At 30.9% G+C, this 24,734-nt stretch overlaps 1 protein-coding gene and 1 pseudogene across 2 annotated transcripts; one reads left to right on the forward strand and one right to left on the reverse strand.

Moving 5' to 3' along the window:
• Window positions 1-291: 291 nt before the first annotated feature.
• LOC114313063 (miraculin) lies at window positions 292-1,201 on the reverse strand. Its single transcript, XM_028259395.2, has one exon. It carries the CDS (start codon window positions 1,126-1,128, stop codon window positions 502-504), a length of 627 nt encoding a protein of 208 aa, XP_028115196.2. The 5' UTR covers window positions 1,129-1,201; the 3' UTR covers window positions 292-501.
• Window positions 1,202-22,493: 21,292 nt separating this feature from the next.
• LOC145804059 (kunitz trypsin inhibitor 5 pseudogene) lies at window positions 22,494-23,328 on the forward strand (annotated as a pseudogene). Its single transcript, XR_014345627.1, has one exon. The product of XR_014345627.1 is annotated as a kunitz trypsin inhibitor 5 pseudogene (transcript).
• Window positions 23,329-24,734: the final 1,406 nt, after the last annotated feature.

A 24,734-nucleotide genomic window follows, 5' to 3' on the forward strand; every position in this document is an offset into this window, starting at 1 on the left:
TTTAAAAACCAAACTTTCGACTCATACAAAAAAAAAAAAAAATTAGATAAAGATTTATTTCATTTTACTTTACTCTTTTCATATTTTTTTTAAAAAATAAAAAAATTATTTTCAAATATATTTATCTTGTTTGGTTGTGATTGATTTTCTAATAATGTACTATTTTTTATATTTAATAAATTTTTAATTTTTGTATTATAAATATTATAAAGTATATCTAAAAATAAATTTTTTTAATTATTAAAAAGACACAACAAAACAAATTTAGCAACCGTCACATGTACATACATATAGTAGCCAACATGATATCATATTAATTTTTTTTCTTCAAGTGATGGGTACAAAATAATAGAACTCAATTAAAAATAACAAGGTTGGTTGAAAAGAATCAAAAGATACACACAACTTTTGTTATTATTCTTGCAACAAAACACAAGATTAAACCAACCATTATTAAACCAAAACAAAACAAAAAAAAAAAGAAAAAAAAAAAGAAGATGTTTAAACCTTCATGAACATGACTTTGAAGGGCACATCACTGAGCGCGAACCGCCTCGTTCCATTCCGATCAACATAAACCCCAACATCTCCACAAGTAACTTTACACACATCACACACGCTCGGACAATAAGCAATCTTATAGAAATCTTCATAAACTTCGATCTTAAACCAATCGCTCACCGTTTCTCTCCCAGGCTTCCCTTCGATCCCACCAGTCGTCACGATGTTCTTACCAGTCGATTGATCGGCGCTACCAAGCCTCCACACATTCGATTCGACGCAGACACTGTAAGCCCTAGGTGAGAACACGATGTTGAGATCTGTGGAGACGCGAACTACGCCGTTTGGGAGGTTGACCGGAGAGAAAGTGACGGGGAGGCCGTAGTCGGGTTGCTCTTGGACGACGTCGAGGGGGCAGGTGGAGGTGGCGTTGTGGCCGGCGGAGAGAGTGAGTCCGCCGCCTCCGTAGCCGCCGCGGGCCGCCGGGAGGATGAAGTAGAAGAGGTCTGTGCGGAGGTTTTGGCCGGTGGTGTCGCGGACCGGAGACTGTGATGAGGCGAGAGAAGAGAGAGAAATGAGGAGGAGCGAGAGAGAGAGGAAGGAGAAGGGGGTGTTTGATTTCCTCATGTTGTAAAAAATTGAGGAGGTGAGGGAGGGTTTGATTAGGTACAGGTGATGTGCGTTATGTTAAGCATGATTCATGTTAGAAGAGCTTCCCTATTTATAGATGAAATTGCCAATGCTATTTTAATTTTGTTAGTATAGTGCTATCTTTTTTTCTATTATACATTTTGTATGTCATGTAGGGTGGATATCGGCCGTCGATCTGTCCAGTTTGCTTGATTTAGCTTTATTTTTTTAAGATTTAAGAAAATTGTTTTAGTACATAAGATCAGATTCGATCAATATTTTCAGCCTGATATATTAATGGGTTGAGATTTACATTTAATTATAATATATTAAAATATATAATTTTTTTTTTTGTTGGGGACTAAAATTTATTTTTGTTGATGTTATTAAAACTTACATTTGTAATGATATTTGATTAAATTTATTTAAGAAATTTTTTAATTTATAAAAATGTCAGTGTATTTATTTAAGAAATATAATATGTGATTGAATTTAATCATGAAATGTTTTAAATTTTTTTTATAGACTGATAAGTGGATTTGTAATTTATAATTATTTTTTAAACTAAATTTGAACAAAAATAAAAATCCAATGTTAGAATCAGACTGAATTTTAAAAAATATATAATATCTTATTATATAATGGCAACCCGACTCGAGCCCAAATGACCACCATGCATGTGTTCATGATTATTAATATAATAATTCTCACCTTACCTCAAAATATATATTGAATAATTGTATAGTAAGAACTATTTTAAAAAAAATTTGTGGTTTGAGGTTAACTTTTAGACCATATTTATTTGGCTCTTTAGAAATAAAAATTAAATTAATAGTTCGTGAAATCCATTTAAAGAGTGTTTGATTAGAGAAATGAGTGAAGGAATTAATTATTTCCTTGGACTAGTAATCACCCCATTGGTAAGACTACCAATCCCAGGGAGAGGTTGAGATTCGAAATTGAGTGAGGGGATTATGAATTTTTAAATGATTTTTAAGTAAAATTTATATTTTTTAGATCAAAAAAATAATTATATTATTAACAAATATTAATTTTATATATTATAGTATTACTAATTTGGTACTGCATAAATAAACACTCTTTATCTTACATCTCTAACTTAATACCATTATATTAATAATTTCATCACTTAATCTCAACGTACTTTTAATTTTCTCCCTCCTATAAAACCAAATAAACATGAATTCAGTGATTTCTTGAGTTTTTATATTTTTTTAAAAGTTAAAAAAATTAATGTCATGTTTAACTCTTTTTTTTTTAACTATAACAAAAAATTTAATGCTTTTTTTGGGGTGTAAACGCTGACTTTTTTTCCTCAGCACCCAAACACCGACTAAGGTCGTCTTTTTAACAAGAAATGAGAATGACTCAAAGCTTCTTTTTGCATTTTTTTTTAGCCAAAAAATTACTTTATTAGGAGTTGTCAAATGAAACCCACTAATAGTCCATTTAGGCCTCGTTTGGTAAGTGACTATTTTAACATAAAAGTCAAAAAATTATTAAAAAAATTAAAAAATCAATAACTTGTATAAAAAAGTCAAAGATTTCATTTTCTCTCTATTTTTTACACATCTTTTCGTAAAAATTTAAAAAGTCATCCCAAACATACTAATTTTTTTTACCCCATATTTTAGCCAAAAAATCAAAAAATTACTAAAATAGCATGTTCCCAAACAGGACCTAAATAGTATTTATGAGGGTGAATTACTAATAAATTTTAAAACGTGATTTTATAAACGATTTACTCTTCTTTCTTTTTTCTTATAAATTTAAAAGCCTCGTTAAAGTAGAAATTACTTAAGAGTGTAATCATTTATAAGTTTGAGTTTAATTTTTTAAAAATAAAAGTGATTTTTTCAAAATGTAAAATTACACATATGGGCAATTTGAACTATAGAAGTTTTGAATTTTTTCTCATTTTAGAACAAATCCCATATTACAAACAAAAACCTAACACTCTAATATAACACTCCAATAACGTAACACTTCAATGTAACACACTAAAAAACTCATTGGTGTACATTTTACAAACGTAACAACGTAACACTCAAAAAAAATTATTTTATATATTTTTCTCAAACGTAACGCTCCAATATAAAAATAAATAAATAAAATAATAATATTCTCAGTGTACTTTTCTCAAACATAACATTTCAATCAGTGTAATTCCAAACGTAGCACTCTAATGTAACATACTTCAATGTAACACAAAAAAATATTAAAAAAAACTTTTTAGTGTATTTTTTTTTTCAAACGTGACACTCACAGTTTGAAATTATACATTTGTTCAAAACTTAATAAGGAACATTTGTACTCCTTTTGGAATGATTTGAATAATCCCACATTCTTTTTTTTTTTAATGTTATATTGGAGTGTCATGTTTACGAAAAGTATATGAATAAGTTTTTTTTTTTTTTTGTTACATCGCATCGTTACGTCTGGAAAAAGTACACCAAAAAATTTTACATTAAAGTGTTACATTAAAGATTTTTTTTGGGGTGTTATATTGAAGCGTTACGTTTAAAAAAAGTACACTAAGAATTTTGTGTGTGTGTTACATTAGAATGTTACACTAAGAAGTTTTTGTATGTTACATTAGAGTGTTACACTAAGGATTTTTTTGGTGTACTTTTTCAAAAAAGGAAAAAGAAAGAAAAAAAAAAACAGTTTCCAAAAAAGGAAATTAGGGATATTAGGGGCAACTTTTTTAGGGCCACCAATCATTTTTCTTTTTTAGAGTGTTATATTTGAAAAAAGTACATCAAGAAATTTTTTTGTATGTTACATTAAAGTGTTACACTAAGGAATTTTTGAGTGTGTTACATTAAGGAGTTTTTTTGTATATTATATTAGAGTGTTACGTTTGGAAAAAATACACTAAGAAGTTTTTTTGTATATTACATTACAGTGTTGCAATAAGATTTTTTTTGTGTGTTATTTTAGAGTGTTACACTAAGGAGTTTTTTTGGAGTGATATATTGGAGTGTTATGTTTAAAAAAACTATAATAAAGTGTTTTTTTTTATGTGTTACATTAGTGTTATGTTTAGATGTTAATTAATGTCAATGTTATAATGTTAATGTTACAATAGGGATGAACACCACAAAAAGGAACGAACACTGCACCAATAACATCACAAACGTGATAACATCATCCACTAACAAATCATTTCACTAAATTCCCACAAAAAAAAAAAAGAAATGTAAAAGCCAACTTTACTCACGCACACCCAACATTAAGAAAAAATTCAAACAAAATCACACAAAGGTAAACAAGTAAACTTTCAAACTCCAAATTAAGAAAATACGACATACCCAAAATAAAAATGACTAATTGGTTTGAAAAAAAAACTTGTAAACCTAAATGGAATAACTTTTCCCCAAATAGGATTTATGAATATTTTTTTTTATTTATAAATCAATTTATTTATTTTTAAAAGCATTAACTAATGATGTTTAATTGCAATTTTAAATTTTAACTTAGGGAAAATTACACTAATAGTCTTTATAGTTTGAGACTTGTGTCACTTTAGTCCATAATTTTTCAATTGTAACACATTTGACCCTAAATTTTGAATCTTGTTCTAAATAAAGACAATTAAACATACCATTGCTTTATTTCAAGGGTAAAATCGTCAATTTGATAAAATATAAACTAATTTGACAAAAATAAATGTCAAAAAAATATTTTAAATTTTTTTAAAAATTGTTTCTACCCACCAAAAATAAAATTATGTAAAATTGATAAAAATTAATAAAAATTACGTGATTAATTATTAAAAATTAATTTTACATGATCATCATCCAAATACATAATAAAAATTAATTTGGTAAAAAAATAAATAAATGTCTAAAATATTTATTAATTTTATATAATTTTATCTTTAGTAGCTAGAAATAATTTTTAAAAATTTAAAAATAATTTTTGACATTTATTTTTGTCAAATTAATTTATATTTTATCAAATTGACGATTTTGCCCTTGAAAAATCCAATAGTATCTACAATTGTCCTTATTTGGAACAAGATTCAAAATTCAAGATCAAATGTGTTACAATTGAAAAGTTAAGGATCAAAATAACACAAATCCCAAACTATATGGATTATTAGTATAATTTACCCTTTAACTTATATGACGTTTTGCTTATTTGGCCAAAATATTTGAGATTTTCTTAATAAGGTTTAATTTGTTGTTCTTAAATATGTATGGGCAAAAGTAGTTCCTTTGTCTTAATTGCAATTTTTAAAGATATTTTGAATATTTACATATTAAAAAATTATGGCTATATTTGGCATGGATTTTTTTTGGTTATTTTAGCCGTAAAAAGACAAAATAAAAAAGTCAATAAAACAAAATATCACATCCAAATCATAATTATTTCATTTTTTCTCTCATAAAAATTAAAAAAATCGAAAAAATCTTAAAAGAGGCTTTTTAAACTCAGATTAAAATAGCCAAAAAATCAATTCACATTCCAAACGAATGCTATAAGAATTAAGTAGGTTCAACGATTATAAAAGCCACCTAAAACATTTACAACTTATTTTAATTCATTAAAATTAATAGTCCAAAAAATTATATTTATAAAAATTAACTTATAAGTAATACTAAACCAAAAAAAAAAATGACACTATTGTTGCATGTGCATTAGCTGTTTAAAACAATATGTTTAAAAAAACATGAAAAGTGTAGCATTAATGTTGCTGCGCATTAATTGTTTTAAATAGTATGTTAAAAAAATGGGCTCTCTCCGGTTAGGTTTTTTAGGTCAAATTTGACATCTTCCAAAAAATTCAAAAAGTCAAAAAGTCACTATTCTATTTAAGTCACATCATCTCATTTAAGTCACATCACCTCTCTAACACATCACTTCAAATCTAACCCAAATCCAACCCATATTTCATAAAAAGTCAAAAAGTGCACTTATTTAGCCTTCGCAAACTTGGCCTTAATAAGAGGATGTTGTTCGACCTTCGGGGGTCCATTATGGATGTTATTTCAACCATCTGGATCATTTCATATAGAATTTGTGAAGTATTTCGTTCTTATAAAAAATTACGTTAATCGAATATCGATAGTCATTTGATCAGATCATATTTTTGTCAATAATTTTTTAAAAAAATTATATTTACTATTGATATAAATGAGATTTGGTCAAATGACTATGTATATCGAATCAACGTGATTTTTAACAACAATAAAGTATTCAACGAATTCTACATATTAAACGGTTCAAATTATTAATACAAACTACGTGATGAGTCTACGAAGGCTCAATAACTCTCTCCAATCAGATTTAAATAGAAGAGAAGTCTCTCCCTTAAAAAAGTATACATATGAAACGTATAGTTGTTGAGCTAAATTTGATCCAACTTTCAATTTTTAAATAATAAATTTTAACTTATTTAATTTATTTGTACCTTATAATAACTATATATGTAACATATAATTTTAAATAAATAATAATAATAAGTAGTGACGTCAAATAAGTGCACCAGACGTAACCAATACGAATAAGTGACGTCAAATAAGTGCACCAGAAGTAACCAATATGAATGCGTGCCTACCGTAAATCAACAAAATTTTCGTTGTAAAGTCAAAAAAAGACAACAAAAACCAAAATTAAATAGACGAGATGTCAAAGCTACTTATCGTTTTATTGTTTCAAATCTCGTGCTGAAGATTGCACTTGAATTGAATACTATATTCTAGTCAACATGTTGATGGAGAGATAAGATCAAACATATATTATCAGTTTTTATATAATAAAAAATTATATTCTAGTCAACACGTTTATGGATTCAAATTTCACAGATAGATTAATAGTTAATAATTATATTTTTCACTATTTCTTGAGACTATTCTCCAAATTTAGATCTCCATAATTATTTAACATATATGCAATGAAGATTACGTACGGTACGTATCATACCTCTATTTTGTTTTAATTTTTTATTTTATTTTTATTTATTGGGTTACACTTAATTCTCTTAAGATTTTGAAAAAAATACGATAAATCCTATAATTTTAACACAATTACTCTAACCCCTCCTTTAGTAATGTTAAATGAATCGAAAGTAATGCAAATTGTACAAAAATACAAAATAAACAACGTAAAATATATATTTTCATATAAAAGATATGATAATATTATTTTTTTTTTTTATGCATATAACATGTTATATGAATTAAAATATCAAAATAACCTGATGTATTTATGTCAAAACTGTAAAATTTATCATAATTTTTTCAAATTTAAAGAAAGGTCAATGTAATTTATACTTGTTTATTTGAAGAGGAAGACATTGTTTTATTAATTGTTTTGTTTTTTGAACTTCTTTCGTCAACGTTCGACAACTACTGTTGCATGTGGTGGATCGGACTCTCTTTTAGTTGGTTTTCAAGCATTTGGAATAGTTTTTAAGACTTTTCATGCATCTGGAAGACTTTTAAAATAGATATATATAAATATATATATTTAAATTACATTTATGGGTATTGCTAGTGGAAATTTTTTATTATTTATTCTGAATTGCCACTTTAAGCTATGTTGAATTAAGCAAGTGTAGGGATCATGAAAGTATTAGGTGCTGGCCATTCTAGAAACTATTTTAATAATTTTTTTTTGCTTTTTAAGAAAAGATATACAAAAAAATAAAGAAAGTGATATGACAATTTATAATGACTTTTTTAACTAAAAGTGAAAGTTTCCGAACCAAGTGTCAATCCACAATTTTAAAATTTTCATACTATTTATTAAAAAAATTATTTTTGTAATGATATATTTTTAGAAGTGTTTTTCAAATTTTATCAAATAATTTATAAGAACATTTTATGTTTTTTATTTTAAAAAAAAATTCCCAAATTATTACTTATCAAAAGACAGTTATTTTAGTAATTCAACCTTCCAGAGCTGCCATTTCTACGTATGACTTTAACTCAGTTCACACATATTTTTATGTTCGACTATTAATTTCTGAAATCATATTATTTTGTTTGGATTTTGACATCTAATTGAAAATTGTGTGAACGGAGTGAAATATATGAAAATAAAAGCTCTCCATATTTTGACCACACGAGTTTGGGGTTGGTTTTTTAAGTAATTTTTATTTTTCTTTTGACTTTTTTTGATAATATTTTTAATTAATGAGTTCAAAACGTTACTATTATTTTTGTGAGCCAAAAAAAACTATGTACATATTGAGTTATGATATCATTGGCTCATTTAGTAAAACTGTAAGAAAGTGATTATATATTATATTTTAACAGATTATATAGCTTATAGCTGTGAACACAAGTTGTTAATCTATTTGGTGCAGCTGTGAGATTATGGATTTAAGCTATTTGGTGCAGCTGTGGGATTATGAATTTAAGCAGCAGAGTAGTATTTGGTAGATAAGCTGTAAAATAGTTTTTTTTTTGTATAATTATCTTTTTTGCCCTTATATGATATAAAAATGATAATTTTGTCATTTTTTTTCCAATTAACATAATTAGTATTAATTAGTATCAATTTATATAAAAATTGATATATTTGATAAAAATATAATGGCTTAATTAGTCTCAATTAATACTAAAATTATTAATTAGTATCAATTAATATTAATAAAAAAATTTTCCTTGTTTCTTTTATTTATTTTTTCTTTTCTGAATTGATACATTTTCTCTTCTTTTTTTTTCTCCTTGTTTCTTTCTTTTCTTAATTAATATTAATAATTAGTATCAATTAATATTAATATTAATATTAATATATATATTTTTTCTTTCTTTTTTTTTCTTTTCTTAATTAGTCTCAATGATATAAAAATGCAAAAATTTTTTTCAATTAAAAATTGATACTTTTTTTTTCTTTTATTATTAATGGCTAATTTTTTTTCATAATAATTTTCTTTTCTTCAAAATTGACACATTTCCTTGTTTTTAATAATACTAAAAATGTAATGGCTTAATTAGTTTCAAAATTGTTTCTTTTAATTTATTATTACAAAATTGTTACAAAATATACCTATTTAGTATTAATTAATTAATATAAAATATGTTACAAAATATACCAATTTAGTATTACAAAATATACAAAATATGCTATTATTACAAAATGTAATGGCTTAATTTAGTATTAATTAATATGAAATTTATTATTATTATTATTATTATTATTATTAAAAAAATACTGACAACCCTTCTTCTCCGGTAGCCCCAACAGTAGGCACAGTGGCGACGGGGGTTTGAGATCGTGACGGCATAGAAGGGATTTACTGTGATCGATCGCGACGACGGACGAGGCGCTAAGGTTTCAAATCGCGACGCCGGAGAGAGAGATCTGTTGCGATCGCGATAGGTATGGTTAGGGTTGTCGATTGTGAACTCTGGTTCGTCACTGTTCGATCATCCTACCGTTGATGACGAGCTCTGATTCATCGATGGCGAGCTAGGGATTTGCCCTTCTGGTTCGTGAGAGAGAGAGAGAGAGAACCAGAACCCGTCGCCGGAAATCCCCTTCGTCCAAAATCGCCTCCATTCATCGGAAATCACCTCTTTGGCTCATGTGAGGGACAAAAATGAGTGTGTTTTGGTTTATATGCGTGGCACAGTTGTAATAATTTGAAATTGTGATGGGCATTTTAGTCATTTTACTCCTCACATCTCAACTGCGCGCTTAAGCTGATTTTTGACTTATAAATTAAACTTCTCTTTCCCACTCAAAGAATAAGTTGATTTTTGACTTACAAAAAGCTATAATCTGTATTGTTAAGTTGAACCAAACACATCAAAATAGCTTAACTTAAGCTAAAAGTTGAAATAAACTGAAAATAAGCCATACCAAACAGGATCATGTATGGAAATTATTTTTTCAAAAGTTTTGAGATTTTTTATTTTTTATTTAAAATTTGATACATAATGTCATGATAATCCCATTTGATAACACTTATAAAATAACTTCTTTAGTTTATTTAAATTTTTTAAAAAAATGACTAAATGGTGTTTGGTTCAATTTTAAATTATTTTTAGCTTACTTGTCAAAAAAATAAAAACAACTTTTTTTAAAATTACAGGTTAAAAGTTTATTAATTTATTTAAAATCCTTAAATATATATAGATAAGTTGGTTATTCCGGCCAACTCTGAGCGAAGTGTTTGGTTTTTCCAACCAAACATCCTGCAGCCTGGATCCTTATCCTCGGCTTAGGAGAAGTGTTGGTTTTTCCAGCTAACCTCTTCAACCCAGATCCTAATCTTAGCTGAAGAGAGCTCAAAGTTGGTTATTCTGGCCAACTCTGAGCGAAGTGTTTGGTTTTTCCAGCCAAACGTCCTGCAGCCTGGATCCTAATCCTCGGCTTAGGAGAAGTGTTGGTTTTCCAGCCAACCTCTTTAGCCCAAATCCTAATCCTAGCTGAAGAGAGCTCAAAGTTGGTTATTCCGGCCAACTCTGAGCGAAGTGTTTGGCTTTTCCAGCCAAACGTCCTGCAGCCTGGATCCTTATCCTCGGTTTAGGAGAAGTGTTGGTTTTTCCAGTCAACTTCTTCAGTCCAGACCCTAATCCTAGCTAATGAGAGCTCAAAGTTGGTTATTCCAGCCAACTCTGATTTTATTTAGAAAGAGTTGGTCAATCCTGCCAACCCACTTTGTCCCCAGTTGGGCAAAGATTTTTTACTTGGTTAGTTCTTCTTGTCAACCGTGCTAACTTTTGTCGAAGGTGTTCTGTTCGACATCGCTGTTTGTGCCAAACTTTGCCTTGGTGTTTATTCTGAATCTGGTCACAAATGTCTCCGCTAGTTGCACCCACAAAGCTATGTTACCTTCTGGCAACCTCTCAAACCACGTTAAACCCAAGTCACCAAGGCTGAGGGTAATGGTGCGTTCTCTATTATCGGAATGAACGGTGAGCTCTGCGACCTTGCTAACGCTTTGTATGCTGGTTCATAGGCAAGGCGTGGCTCTGGAATTCCAACTTCGACACTCCCATGTGTTCTAGGAACCAATCGTTATAGTGCGGAGACTCTGCGGGGGTCGCAAGCCTGAGTGTCTTTTCTCCTTCGAGCCCTTTCAGTCTTCATTCTCTCAGGCCTAGAGTAGCGTGTCCTGGAAGTCTTTGATTGTGTATCGCTCGACCTGAGGCTTCTACTTTCAGTTTGTGATAGTGTGACTTGTCTGTCACGATCTTCTGAGTGGCAAGAGTGTGTGTTGCATTTTATCTGGTACTTCATCGTCTCTATATCAGCCATTATTCTTCTTATTACTTCATCTTGCTCCCTTACGCGATCTTCGAGAACCTGAGGATCCATCTTCTGCCTCTGTCTATCAAGGCTTTGAGAGCGGTGTGGACTTGAGCCCTCTCTTTCTCTTGCTTCTCTCCGCAGATTCCTTCACTAGGGATCTAATTCCGCCATTGGTGGGATAGAAGGTAAACCTTCGCGCCTCCCATCCCTTTTCGGTGTTTACCCATCAATAGCAGATTGCGGCAAGTCTTCATTATGCGCCATTGCTTTCAACTAGAGAGGAAAACTTGATCAAGATGTTTTGCTCTTTATGAAATTCCCACAGACGACGCCAATTGTACGAGCACGAAATAATTCTTCTCGTATGATCCTGTTGATCAAGTTTGCACTCCTTCAAACAACATTGCTTTGCCACCTGAAAACACAAACGTGAGCTAACTGGCAGGTGTGTGCCGGAAACCCCTCCGATGCCTAAGTTAGAAACTAGACAATAGACAATATGCTCTGTGTATTCTGGAGTAAGAATTGGGATACCTGTACAAAGGTTTGGTCATGAGCTTTTATAGATTCTGCTTGGCACAATTCTAGTAGGATTCCAACTCTCCCTATGAGAGTCCTCCTAGGAATCACACATCCTACTCAGGCAATTGAGAGGGTAATTTGTAAACAAATTGGGCCGAGCTAGGAAGAGTCTTCTTTGGGAGCCGGGCCGCGTAATGGGCCGAGATAAGGGCCGGAGTATGGACGACGGATAGCTCGGTCCTTTTTTATCTGAGTACCAAACTGGGCAAGGGCGTTGACCGAGCTACCTAAATACTAGGCCCAAGGGTTAGCCGAGGTGTTTGGTAAGACAGACGGCCGAGCTAGGTATAGCTTGGTCAATGCTTCTATTCCATTACTTAGTTGAGCACAGAGCCGAGGTAAAGATGACAGCCGAAGTAAAGAAAGTTCTGTAGCAAACCGAGGTAAAATCAATGGCGAGGGCCAAGCTGTGTATAGTATAGTTCGGCAGGGTGGCATTCGATAGATCGGCTTTTGATCACACGATCCGAATGGCAGGGGACCGAGATAAGACAGTTCGGTCGGGAATGTATAACCGAGGTAAAAGGGTTCAGCCATCTCACTTGGCTTGCAGTGATGAGACTCCTAGTAGGACTCTGCTAAGGAGAGTTAGAGTCCTACTGGGAATGTGTAAACCATCTCACTTAGTTGGTAGTGAGTAGGAGTATGACTCCCAGGAAGACTCTGTTAAGGAGAGTAGAGTCCTACTAGGATTGTGCAAAACCATCTCACTTGGTTAGTAGTGAGTAGGGTGTGTGATTCCTAGAAGGACTCTCATAGGGAGAGTTAGAATCCTACTAGGATTGTGCCAAGCAGAATCTATAAAAGCTTATGACCAGACCTTTGTACAGGTATCCAAATTCTTACTCCAGAATACACAGAGTTTATTGTCTATTATCTAGTTGCTGACTTAGGCATCGGAGGGGTTTCCGGCACACACCCGCCGGTTAGCTCACGTTTGTGTTTTCAGGTGGCAAAGCAACGTTGTTTGGAGGAGAGCAAACTTGATCAACAAGATCATACGAGAAGAATTATTTCGTGCTCATACACATATAAAGCCCTCAGCTCGAATTGAACATTTAAATACAAACACAAAAATAACAAAATAGAACTTCCAGCTCCTAAGTCCTCTCAAGCTACGTCCTTGGAGGAGGCATGTCGCCGGTACCTGAAAATGGTTTCCCGAGCAAGGTGAGCCAAAGCCCAGTAGAAATATTCTAACACATGCTATGAAGTTTAACTAAGATATAGGTGTCAAGTGTACATTCAATACTCATGATAAATGTACATTCTTCATATGATCACACAATACTTATATGTACATCTCAATCCATTTTCATCTATTCATTTCAAGCTCGTCCAATTCATTTCAATTCATAGACCAAGTTTATAATTTTCCCGAATAACTCAACTGAGAGTACAACTCAGTGATTCTCAATTGATACAATCATCATCCAAACACTTTAATCTTGCCATTTTACAGAAATTTCGTCCGCGGGATTGGCACCCATGTATTCATAAGGTTTCTGGACTTTCACCCTGGGCACTCCGACCAACTTAATTCTCAATGGAGTCCATCCGTTATCTCCTCCCAAAACATAGAGTACATCATTTTTCTCCTCCCAAAGCATTATACATATACAATGTATTTAAAGATTTCATCATATTCAACGACATTCAATTACGCATATTCAATGCCTTAACACACCGTCATACTCAATGACACATTAAAATGATCAGTTTCAATTTACCTAATCCTCATGCAGTTTCTGCAATAATCATAACTATCCTCCACCGATAATCCAATACAGATATTTCTAAACAGATATACGATCATTGTAATAGATAACTCATCTAATTTTCCATAGGTGAGTGATTTAACAAATCCAACTACACTATCCATTCACACATCCTCCCAATTTTACATTTTTCATTCTAATTTCATTATTTATACAAAATAATTAATTCAACATATTTAGGGCAATTTCCCCCTCTTTCCAAATATTACCCAAAGGCCAAAATCAACAATTTCTAACACAATAAGCTCTCATAATCAAACCCCATGGGCAATTATATAACACTACATAGGCAAACTCTCTTTTATATCTCACCCAAACCCTAGGTTTGTGTTCAAAATCCTCCCAAAGTTCACCATTAACACATAACGACGAATAACTAGGTTAAAGATCATAACAATGTGTAGAATATCCCTACCTTAAAGAGAAAAGACGAGCTAAGCAAGGGAGAAGCCTTAAAGATGCCGAAAACTAACTTCAATTGGTTCAAAATGATGATCTTGAGGAGCTCTACTTTTTTAATGAAGGCACAAGGGTAGATATATCACTAGATCTAGGTGAAAATATAGAGAGAGAAGGTATTTTAGAGAGGGTCTCACTTTAGGGTTTTAAGAAGAACAGATCTGAAAAAGTGATGTAAAAGTGTTTTTCGTGATTTGATATACGCTGCGCAGTCTGCTCGAGCGGAGAGTTTGACGCTCGAGCGTCAGACACAGCATTTTGTTCCGTTCGAGAGCAAGAAGGGCCCGCTCGAGCGTAGAATACACACATCTAGAAGTTACGTCGACACAGACAACCCGCTCGAGCGCAAAGAAAGCCGCTCGAGCATCCACCCACTCGAGCGTAAAAAACACTCCTCCAATACTTTTGCAGACACGTCAAGAACTGAGAGTTTGCAACTCCCGCTAGAGCGCAAGAAGTCCTGCTCGAGCGGAGGACCAAAATTCACTACAACAAAAAGCATTTTTGGCGATGTTTTTTAGCAACCAAATTGAATTTAGTTACCAATTGTATGTTTTTGGCGACAATATATGTGTTGGTCGCCAAAAAATACACTATTAGCAATAAATATCTCAATTGGTCGCCGAAAATGGTTGGCGCCAATTTAATTCTTTGCGCGGGAGCGCTAAAAAAGTTTTGGCGACCAAATTAATATATGGCGACAAAACTGTTTGTCGCCAATTGTGACTTTTTGGCGACAAAATTAAAATAGTCACTGAAAGGTGAATGATATTTATGGCAACATAATGATTTTCGTCGCCAATAAATATCTTGTCAAAACGACGTCGTTTTGAGTCTGTCTATTTTTTCTTTTTTTTTAATGGCCTTTAGGTGAATGAACAAGATTGACCTAATAATATTCATCTCATTCCACAACCTGAAGCGGCACAACAGAAGACAAAGAGTTATGTCTTCTCTCCCTCTTCTTCGTCTCTCTTTCCCTCTCCCTCTCCTTCTCCCTCTCAGTCTCCCTCTCACTCTCACTCTCTCACACTGTCTCATCTTTCTCTCTTTCTTCTTTATCATCAATTTCATTCTCTTGTTCGGCATTGCAGAACATAACACAACATTGATATTGGGACTGATTTTTCCCTCACTCTCTCACACTCTCTCATCTTCCTCTTTTTCTTCTTTGTCATCAATCTAATTTTTCGGACTGATATTGTGATTTTTCGGACTGATATTGTGATTTTCGGGACTGATATATTCTAATTTTTGGACTGATTTTGGAACTGATTTTCGGGATTGGTATATTCTGAATTTCGGACTGATTTTGGAACTAATTTTTGGATTTTGGGACTGACATTCTGATTTTGTATTTTTTTGGGGACTGATATTATAATTTTGCAACTGATTTTTGGGCTGATATTTTGATTTTGGGACTGATTTTGGAACACAGGACAACACTTCGTTGTTTGTTTGTTGTTTTTGTTCATTTCAAAGGCTCATAGACAACACTTCGTTGTTCATTTTGATTTTGGGACTGATTTGGATTCATTTTGATTTTGGGACTGATTTCAGTTGGGCAATACTACTGCGTACCCATCATCTTCCTTGTCGACACAACCCTATGGTGGGTATGGATCATTTGGTTTAGGAGGGTATAGTAGTTTCAGGCTCTGAATCTGAATGTGTAGGAGGATAGAATTTGGAGATAAGTTATGTATTCTATTTTATTCTAGTCGGAGTTGAGTTTCCTTTTCCCACCATTTAACCTGAAATTGCTGTTAGAATGAGTGTAGTCTGTGTAAAAGCTTATCCTTCTGTTTTTATTTTTTTTGAACTAAATATATATCAGTATAGTTGTTGAACTGACAGTATGATGTTAGTAAGTGGCTAAGCATTGAAGAATCCAAAAGTGCAACCAATAAGAAATGTGGAAGATAGAACTGAATAATTGTAGTGATTTCTAAAATGTTTTTTTTTTAATGCAAATTTATTTACTTTTTATGAGGGCATACCATTTTTGCTCCAAAAAGTTTAGGAGCACAGAAAATTTTCACAAAATCAAACATAGATATCTGAGTTTTATTTTGTGAGTAATGAATGCTACACTTGTCACTTTTTTATACCACATTAATGTGCCACTTCATGGTTCAATACTGTATTGAAAATAAACATGAGTAGTGAGCAGTGGCAAAGTTAGAATTTCAACTTAGAAGAGTCATAATTGAATTAAAATCTTGGTAAAAATCGCAATCTAACTTAATTTTTATTTGATGGTAAGACTAAAAATTAATGAGATTGCAAAGATATATTTAAATATAAATTTAGGTTAACTGGTCATTATCTGTATTATTGTATTTAAATATAAGTTTAAGTTAACTGATCATTATTTGTATTATTAATAATTTGATTTTATGTATGGTGATCATCACGGTTTAAAAAATAATAATCACATGCCTTCACAAAATTTATTGATGCTGTGGTTTTGGCACTTTTATGACGAAGCTAATTTCTTTAGTTCAAAATGTAATACATGTGGAACCTAGACAGCAATGTTAAATTCATTGTAGTGATTGATGCATAATGTCCATGTAGGGTCTTCATGGCACTTTTGTTTATTTATTTACTTTTTTGAATTTTGTACAGCTTAAAAAAATTGAAGTTATTTGACTATAAACACAACATGACAGAATGATTCACTATTGAAAAGTGTTTTTTGGTTGGTGAATTCTTTGAAATATGATATGTTTATTGCATCATTATTTTGTAAGGCTATGAAATTTATATTGAGTTGAATTAACTGGCTTGAATTAACTGGCTTATATTGAGTTGAAATTTATATGATCAGTTTCAATCTGAATTTTAGAGATCTATTGAACATGCACTGGCTTTTCCTCTTCTTTCTTGGAGTTTGGTCTAATGTCATTTATTTACTTGCTGATAAATTTGTGAGCTAGGATATATTAGGTTCCATGTATTAAGCCGAATTAACTTATTTTGTCACTGTAGCAATTGGTAACAACTCTCTCTGTCTCTCTCTACTTGATATTTGAAAATTGTTAATAATATCAACATTTTTTAATATTATGCTTTTAATATTCTCTCTCTCTGTGAAAGTGCATATTAATTCAAGTTTAATTGTTTTTCAAAGCTCTAGTTTGTCCTTGACCTCAACACCTTTAGGTAATTGAGTTGAATTTGAATTTCTCAGATCTTTAACCTCAGCTTGTTTAGGTAATTGAGTTGAATTTGAATTTCTCAAATCTTTGACAAGCTGCACATGATTTATTACTGTTGAATATACTCCATGCTTGTCATATCCTGCTAAAAACGAGGCCATTAGTACAGGCATATAACATTCATTTCATGTCCACTTTCCATTAATTTCATGTATAGTGCGACTTTAATTTAAACTTTGATTTACAATTCAAATGTTATAGGTTATTGGCTAATGCAAAGAGATAAAAAAGCTGCAATCATTCGTTGGGGGCAATTACTACATCAAGTAAGCTTTGATTATATTTTAGGGCATTTTTAATTTATTTATCAAGTTAGTCATTTTAGTTTCTACACCTATGATCTTGAAACTATATAACCTTATTAGCTACATTTGTTTTAGATAATTTGTAAAAGAAAAAGTTGTTGATTAATGTATAGGACATGACATTTTGTTTTATTAACTATTTTTTTTATTGACTATTTAGCCAAAATATAAGTCCCAAACAGGCCTAAGAGCATCAATATGAAACTAGTTAAATTTTATTACCATTTGAACTTAAAAATTACTTTTGTCTATTTTGGTTTTACATCTTTTTAAATACATTCTTCAACAAATTTTTTATTATTTCTCTATACTATTTAAATATTATTTTATTCATTTTAATTTAAAAATATTTTTATAATAAACTCAACACAATTAATTCTAAAATACAAAAAGTAATACTTTTTTAATATTGGCTAAAGTAAACTACTAGCTACATTTGTTGAGTCAAACCATCAAAACTAAAATGACTAACTTGATAACTAGAGACTCAATGTTTACCTAATGTTTTGAGCATTCATGAAATGACAAACACTTAGATGACTCAAAGAACTATTTGGCATGTAAACACTAGAAGACCAAATGCGATGATTAGGGATGGCTGCTATATTTGGTTTCAAAATCTCAATTTTATGTCTAACTTAACAAACAAATACGTCAAATAGCTAAAATAGATGAATATGCTTTTCCAAGAATAAGTAAACTAATATGTAACAATTTTAAGACCACAATTTATATAGCAATTGTAATCTATATATCAATTTCATCACTTACTATATAATTTTTTTTTCACCCTTTACTCTAAATTGCATATTTTACTTGAATAGTAATTCTTGTTTATCACTTACTATTGTGATGCATCATTTGGTCATGAAAGGGATGTAGAACCATAATCTTGTGGGTCACCAAAAGATATGGAACCATAATCTTTTGTAAGTATATTTGTCATAATTTACTTTTCAAATCACTACAAGCATTTCATTTAATATGTCTGGTTGTGTTGAACAAACGGGACCTCGATTGGATCTCCGGTTAAAAAATTAGAAGGAAAATTGTAGAACACAAGACTTTAAAGGCCCGTTAGGGGGCCAAAATTGCGAAATGAGCACCGAAACCACCGAAACTTGGCACGAACAGCTTGTTCAAGCCTAAATAGACTTGTAGGAATAAATGAGGCCTCGATTGGATCTTCGGTTAGAAAATTAGAAGGAAAATTGTAAAACAAAAGACTTAAAAGGCCCGTTCGGGGGCCGAAATTGCAAAGTGACCACCGAAATAATTGAAACTTGGCATGGACAGCTTGTTCAAACCTAAATAGACTTGTAGGAACAAACGGTACCTCAATTGGATCTCCGGTTAGAAAATTAGAAGGAAAATTATAAAACACAAGACTTAAAAGGCCCGTTCGAAGGCTGAAATTGCGAAATGACCACCGAAACTTGACACGGACAGCTTGTTCAAGCCTAAATAGAATTGTAGGAACAAACGAGACCTCGATTGGATTTCCGGTTAAAAAATTAGAAGGAAAAATGTAAAACACAAGACTTAAAAGGCCTGTTCGGGGGCCGAAATTTCAAAATGACTACCGAAACCATCGAAACTCGCCACAGACAGCCTTTTCAAGCCTAAATAGAGTTGTAGGAACAAACGGGACCTCTATTGGATCTCCGGTTAGAAAATTAGAAGGAAAATTGTAATACACAAGGATTAAAAGGCTCGTTCAGGAGCCAAAATTGCGAAATGACAACCGAAACCACCAAAACTTGGCACGGACAGCTTGTTCAAACCTAAATAGACTTGTAGAAACAAACGGGACCTCGATTGGATTTCCAGTTAGAAAATTACAAGAAAAAATGTAAAACACAAGACTTACAAGGCCCGTTCGGAGGCCGAAATTGCAAAATGACCACTAAAACTTGGCACGGGCAGCTTGTTCATGCCTAAATAGACTTGTATGAGCAAACTTGTATGAGCAAACAACGCCCGATTGGACTTCCCATTACAAAATTAAAATCAAAATTGTGAAGTTCATATCAAGTTTTTTTTTTTTTTGTCAATCTAATATTATTTTTTATTTTTTCATGTGACAGATTAGCAATGGTGAAAAATAGTTTGGGCTGCATCAGAAGATTTGATTTTGTGTTTTTGGAAATATTTTGACATAGGATTTTGGTAAATAATTTATGGATTAAATGTTTAGCATCAAAATATTTGGTGTTGTGTTTTTGCAAATATTTTAACATAGGATTTTAGTAAATGACTTGTTGGTTAGATGTTTAACATCAAAATATTTGGTTGTGTTTTTGATAATATTTTTACATAGGATTTGGTAATGTGTTTATGGGTTTGATGTTAATAGTTTGTAAGTACTTTTGTATGCATGTTTTAGATTGTCAGAGAATTGTAATTATGTTTATTGAGATTTTTCATAGCTACTAATTTTGAATTATTATGAATGTCTTGCACAGGTTTATTATTATTTATATTACATTTGTGTATATATTGGGCATAGGAAAATAGGTGTTTTGGATTATTTTGAACAAGAAAATTATTGAAATCAAAATTTGTGTAGTGAATTTTTAGTGACAGGTGGTATTTTGGTCGCTGTTAATATATTTGGCGACAACATATTATTTTTGTTGCTAAAAGTTAGTGGTTATTCCAAGAACTTTTAGCAACCAAAACTTACTTGTCGCTAAAAACGTGATTTTTAGCGACCAAATTAATTTTGTCGTTAAATAGTACTTTTGGCGACGCATTTATTTGTCGCTAAAACTACATAGCCTAACCAAATTTTAACTTTTTAGCGACAAACTGTAATTTTATAGCGACAAAATATATGATTTTTGGCGACCAATTTTGCTTGTCGCTAAATGTCTACATACGGTGATAGTTTCTGATTTCGTCGCCAATACTTTTAGTGACAGGTCTTTGGCGACCAGTTGTATACTTGTTGCTGATTCTTTTGGTGACCAAATTTGTACTTTTGGCGACCAATTTTTGAGTCGCCAAATTTGCTTTTTGTTGTAGTGATTCTGGGCAGCTAAGTTTGGGAAAAACATGCAACCAATCTGTTCCAAACTCAATCACAACAACCCAAAAGCCAATTTCAAGATATACAAGGGAGAAAAGAGATAAACAACAATATGGAAACATTAAACTCGAGTCCGAAATACAACAAATGACGGGTCAAAACCGGGATCGTTATATTCTCTTTTAATTTGGACAGCTAAGGGCAGTTTAAAAAATAGAAATTTGAAATCAATAGAATTGGAACAAAAAATGGTGAAAATCACTATATACTTTAGTTTGGGAACAACTGTTTTAGTCTAACTTTTTAATTTTTTAAACTATTTTAGTATAACAAAAAAAGTTTTATTTGAAATGAATTTTTGACTTTCTTTTATATTGTTATGAGAAAAAAAAGAATAAAATAATTATAATTTATAAGTGACATTTTATTTATTAATGAGCTAGTCCTAATTATCACGTCAAACAACAATCATTGTGACTAAAACATCGAATGCATAACCAACATCATCATTTGGTTAAAAAAAATAAAAAAGTTTGGGAATTCTAATTGTAAGACTTCAGAGAGCTCTAATAGTGTGTGAGTCTCGTAATGATGTGATGTTTATATCTTATATATTTTTTTTTTTTTTTCATTGTCAAGTCATTGGAGCTCTATTTAAAATTCCATAATTAGAAAGATAGATCATTTTTATTTATTTTTAGATAGCTCTTACTATATAATTATTCAATATATATTTTGAGCTAAGGTGAGAATTATTATATTAATAATCATGAACATGCATGAGGGTGGTCATTCGGGCGCGAGTCGGGTTGCCATTACATAATAATATATTTTATATTTTTTTAAGTTTTATCTAATTCTAACATTGGATTTTTACTCATCAGATTACATGTTAAAAAAAATTAAAATATTTTATAATGAAATTCAATTACACATTGTTTTTCTTAAATAAATATACTGATATTATTATAAATTAAAAGATTATATAAATAAATTAAAATTTTTCTTAAATAAATTCAATCAAATGTCACTACAAATGTGAGTTTTAATAACATCAACAAAATAAATTTTAGATCCCAACAAAAAAATTATATACTTTAATATATTACAATTAAAACTCAAGCTCAACCAATTAATATATCGAATTGAAAATGTTAATCAAATCTGATCTTACGGACTAAAACAATTTTCCTAAATCTTAAAAAAATAAAGCTAAATCAATTAAACTAGACGGATAAACGGCCGACACCCACTGTCCATGAGATACAAAAGGTATAATAGAAAAAAAAATATAGTAACAAAATTAAAATCAGTGCGTTTAGTTTGAGTTTTTGAATTAAGTTTTTTAAAAATTAAATTTTTAATTTTCGTGTTTTTTTGATTTTAGTGAATATTTTTAAAATTTTAAACATTTTTTTTTATTTTTTTAGATGCACTTTACTTAGATATATTTAAAAAATAAAAAATTTGTAAAAAAATATTTTTAAAAATTAATAAATATATAAAAATTCAAATAATGTATTGAATTCTCGTATTTTTTTTTATATTTTTAGTATTTAATGAATTTTTTTAAAAAAAAAATAAATTTTATTTTTATTTTTTAGGTATATTTATGTTAAGTATGTCTAAAAATTAAAAAAAATATTTAAAATATTAAAAAAAATTAATAAAAATAAAAAAAATATGAAAAATAAAAAAATAAAATTTTCTAAAAAATATTTTTAAAAAATGATAGCAAGCACATTTGCAATTTCATCTATAAATAAGAATGCTCGTTTAACATGACTCATGAATGACAACCGATACCTAACCAAACCCTCCCTCACCTCCTCAAAATTTTACAACATGAGGAAATCAAACACCCCCTTCTCCTTCCTCTCTCTCTCACTTCTCCTCATTTCTCTCTCTTCTCTGGCCTCATCACAGTCTCCGGTCCGCGACACCACCGGCCAAAACCTCCGCACAGACCTCTACTACTTCATCCTCCCGGCGGCCCGCGGTGGCTACGGTGGCGGCGGACTCACTCTCTCCGCCGGCCACAACGCCACCTCCACCTGCCCCCTCGACGTCGTCCAAGAGCAACTCGACTACGGCCTCCCCGTCACTTTCTCTCCGATCAACCTCCCAAACGGCGTAGTTCGCGTCTCCACAGATCTCAACATCGTGTTCTCACCTAGGGCTTTCAGTGTCTGCGTCGAATCGAATGTGTGGAGGCTCGGTAGCACCGATCAATCGACTGGTAAGAACATCGTGACGACTGGTGGGATCGAAGGGAAGCCTGGGAGAGAAACGGTGAGCGATTGGTTTAAGATCGAAGCTTATGAAGATTTCTATAAGATTGCTTATTGTCCGAGTGTGTGTGATGTGTGTAAAGTCACATGTGGAGATGTTGGGGTTTATGTTGATCGGAATGGAACGAGGCGGTTTGCCCTCAGTGATGTGCCCTTCAAAGTCATGTTCATGAAGGTTTAAATATTTTTTTTTTGTTTTTTTTTGTTTTTTTTTTGGTTTAATAATGGTTGGTTTAATCTTGTGATTTGTTGCAAGAATAATAATAAAAGGTTGTGTGTATCTTTTGATTCCTTTCGGCCAACCTTGTTATTTATCAATTGAGTTCTATTATTTTGTACCCATCACTTGAAGAAAAAAAAATATATATATATATATATATATATATAATATTAGTGATATCATGTTGGCTAATATGGGCATGCCACGGTTGCTAAATTTGTTTTGTTTTGTTTTTTTATGTTTTTTTTAAAATTTTATTTTTTAAATATATTTAAAAAGTATAATATTTATAAAAAAATTAAAAAATTATTAAATACAAAAAATAGTATATTTTTGTATTTTTATGTATTTATTGAATTTTTAAAATATTTTTTCACAAATATTTTACTTTTAGATGCATCGAAATTAGGTACATTTAAAAAATAAAATAAAAATATTAATAATATTAAAAAAAATCATAAATACATAAGAATATAATTTTACAAATCATGTTGATCGGATATTGATAGTCATTTGATCAAATCACATTTATATCAATGATAAATATAATTTTAAAAAGAAATTTTTGATAGAAACTTGATCTGATCAAGTGACTATCAGTATCTGATCAACATGATTTTTTACAAAGATGAAATATTTAATGAATTCTATACATTGAATAATTCGGATTATTGATGCGGTCTCTGTAATGGACTTACGAAGGCCCAACAATATCCGCCTATTGAAAAGCCTAACCGGAGAGAACCAAGCCATTTTTTTAACATATTATTTAAAACAAGTAATGCATATACATTTCATATATTTTTTTAAGATCCTTGATATTAAAATTTTATAACATAAATGACATTCATTATTTTTAGAATGTCTAATATTTTTCAACATCGATTCAGAAAAAATTTGATCCAAGAGAAATTCTTTGGCAAGTCCAAAGAAATTCTCTAAATTTTAGTCTAAAGATTTTCTCTAGATTTCCAGAGAATTTCTCTAGGTTCAAATTAGAAAATTCTTTTGCCTTCCAATCACGATGTGCAATATACAAATCAATCATCCAAATAAGCAACAACAACAACTAATATACATATATCCACAGAATTTCTTTGAACTTCCCAAGGAATTTCTCTTTAGAGAAATTTCTGGGAAGATTAGAGAAATTCTTTGGATTCTAGTCTAGAGATTTTCTCTGGATTTCAAGTGAATCATAAAACATAAAGTTTATTTGGTTGCCAAGAAAAATAGCCGAAAAATAATTTGTTCAATATAACAATACATAAAAGCTACAATATAAAAGCCCAGAGAATTTTATAATATTTATAATAACAAGCTTTTAATTTTCTCTAGACTCAAATAAAAGTTTAAAGAAAGTCATTTTCAAGATCACAAAAACAAAAACACATTAACATCAAAAGACAAAAATGCTAACTATTAAACAAAAACATGGACAAAAATCACAGAGATAGGAATGTAAAAATGACCAGCA

This window comes from Camellia sinensis, chromosome 12, assembly GCF_055761805.1.
Source record: "Camellia sinensis isolate YWXY chromosome 12, ASM5576180v1, whole genome shotgun sequence".
Taxonomy (NCBI): domain Eukaryota; kingdom Viridiplantae; phylum Streptophyta; class Magnoliopsida; order Ericales; family Theaceae; genus Camellia; species Camellia sinensis.

Coding starts and splice junctions, on each gene's coding strand:
- LOC114313063 (XM_028259395.2), bottom strand. CDS start 1,128: ATGAGGAAATCAAACACCCCCTTCTCCTTCCTCTCTCTCTCGCTCCTC.